Consider the following 1,794-nt stretch of genomic DNA (forward strand, 5'->3'; position numbering starts at 1 on the left):
GATCATTTATATAGATGATCTGCTCATATACAGTAAGACTTTGAGTGAGCATAAAGAACACCTAAGCAAAGTTTTTCAAACATTATGGCACCACAAACTGTATGCCAAACCAGAAAAATGTGAATTTGCAGTCACCAAAGTTGAATTTCTGGGCTTTGTCGTCAATCAAAAAGGGGTGCAGGAAGACCCTAAGAAGATCGAAGCCGTGCTGAAATGGAATGCACCCCGAACTGTGCATGAAGTTCGCGAGTTCATAGGCTTCACACAATTCTGTAGAAAGTTTATCAAAGATTCTAGCAAAATCGCCACTCCACTCATTGATATAACTAAAGGCATCAAGCCTTTTAAGTGGACCGATACCGAAAGGATGCTTTTGAACAAATGAAAATCGCCATGTGTAGTACCCCGGTGCTTAAGCTTCCAGAATTCAACAAAGAGTTTGAAATCCACATAGACGCATCAGCCAGATGGGGCCCTTGGAGGAGTATTATTACAAGACGGGCACCCGGTGGCGTATGAGTCTCGTAAGTTCAGTGATGTAGAACGCAGATGGACCACACATGAAAAGGAAATGCAAGCAGTGGTTCATTGCCTTAGAAAATGGCGTCATTATGTGCAAGACAAACATACTAAGTTTCTAACAGATAACATCTCCCTCAAGTACTTTCAGACGCAACCAAAATTGTCACCAAAGCAAGGCAGATGGCAGGATGTCATCGCAGAGTTTGACATTGACATTATTCACAAACCGGGAAAGCAGAACTTGATGCCAGATGCTCTGAGTCGTATGCCGCAGGTAAATGCAGTCAGTGTGGCAAATGGGGCACTATTGGACAAAATCAAGGATGCTCAGAAATTAGATGCAGCAATCATGCGCATGGCCACAGATTTACACAATGGTACAACAGCCGTGGGTTTATTTGAAATTAAAGATGGAATATTCTACGCCCACCAAAAGGTGTATGTACCCGATGACCCAGACCTCAAAGCCATGCTACTTTGGGAAACCCACGATTGTAAGCTGGCCGAGCATGGTGGGCAGAAGCGCTCGCTCGAGCAGCTTTGACGTCATTTTTTCTGGCCACGCATGACGGAAGATGTCATCGAATATGTTCGTACATGCCCAACATGTCAACTCGTAAAGGCACAGCGAGTCAAACCAGCAGGTTTGTTGAAAACCATGCCCGTCCCGTCAAGGCCGTGGGACATTGTGAGTATGGATTTTATTGTGGATCTCCCGGAGTCCCATGGGTACAACACCATATTTGTGGTAGTGGATTATTTTTCTAAGCAAGCCCACTTCATTCCATCAAAACCACCACTCACGGCCTATCAGACTGCAAAGCTGTATTTTAGTCAGGTGTTCAAATACCATGGGCTGCCAACGGCTATAGTATCAGACAGGGACAGTAGATTCATGAGCAACATGTGGAGAGAACTGTTTAAGTTAATGGATACACTACGCATGTCTTCAGCCTATCACCCACAAACAGATGGCCAAACAGAGCACATCAATCAAGGTATAGAGGACTACATTCGCAATTATGTGCGTGCAGATCAGAAAGATTGGGCAAATTATCTAGAAATTTTAGAATTCCATTATAACAACTCCGTGCACAGTGCTACTGGGTACACGCCGTTTGAATTGGCCACCTGGAAGGAAGTCATTACACCTCTCGCCATTGCCACCGGCGACGTGTATGCAGAAGATGCAGATGCAGAGGACTTTTTGCAGCAGTGGCAGAAAAGAATGCGTATTGCACAGCAGCATCTAGAACAAATCAAAGTCAGATA

At 44.5% G+C, this 1,794-nt stretch overlaps 1 protein-coding gene across 1 annotated transcript; it reads left to right on the top strand.

Moving 5' to 3' along the window:
* Nucleotides 1-467: 467 nt before the first annotated feature.
* Nucleotides 468-1,066, top strand: LOC147609771 (uncharacterized). Its single transcript, XM_086786884.1, has 2 exons — nt 468-524; nt 671-1,066. The coding sequence occupies exons 1-2, from the start codon at nt 468-470 to the stop codon at nt 1,064-1,066; spliced, it is 453 nt and encodes a 150-aa protein (XP_086643010.1).
* The last annotated feature ends 728 nt before the right edge of the window (nt 1,067-1,794 follow it).

Source organism: Cibotium barometz, chromosome 50, assembly GCF_041138505.1.
Source record: "Cibotium barometz isolate CiBa-2024 chromosome 50, ASM4113850v1, whole genome shotgun sequence".
Classification (NCBI taxonomy): domain Eukaryota; kingdom Viridiplantae; phylum Streptophyta; class Polypodiopsida; order Cyatheales; family Cibotiaceae; genus Cibotium; species Cibotium barometz.

Bases quoted from the DNA above. Each gene is read 5' to 3' on its own strand.
- LOC147609771 (XM_086786884.1), top strand. From the start codon at position 468: ATGGGGCCCTTGGAGGAGTATTATTACAAGACGGGCACCCGGTGGCGT. The intron at 525-670 runs GTAAGTTCAGTG...AAGTACTTTCAG, and splicing joins CCCGGTGGCGTATGAGTCTC to ACGCAACCAAAATTGTCACC.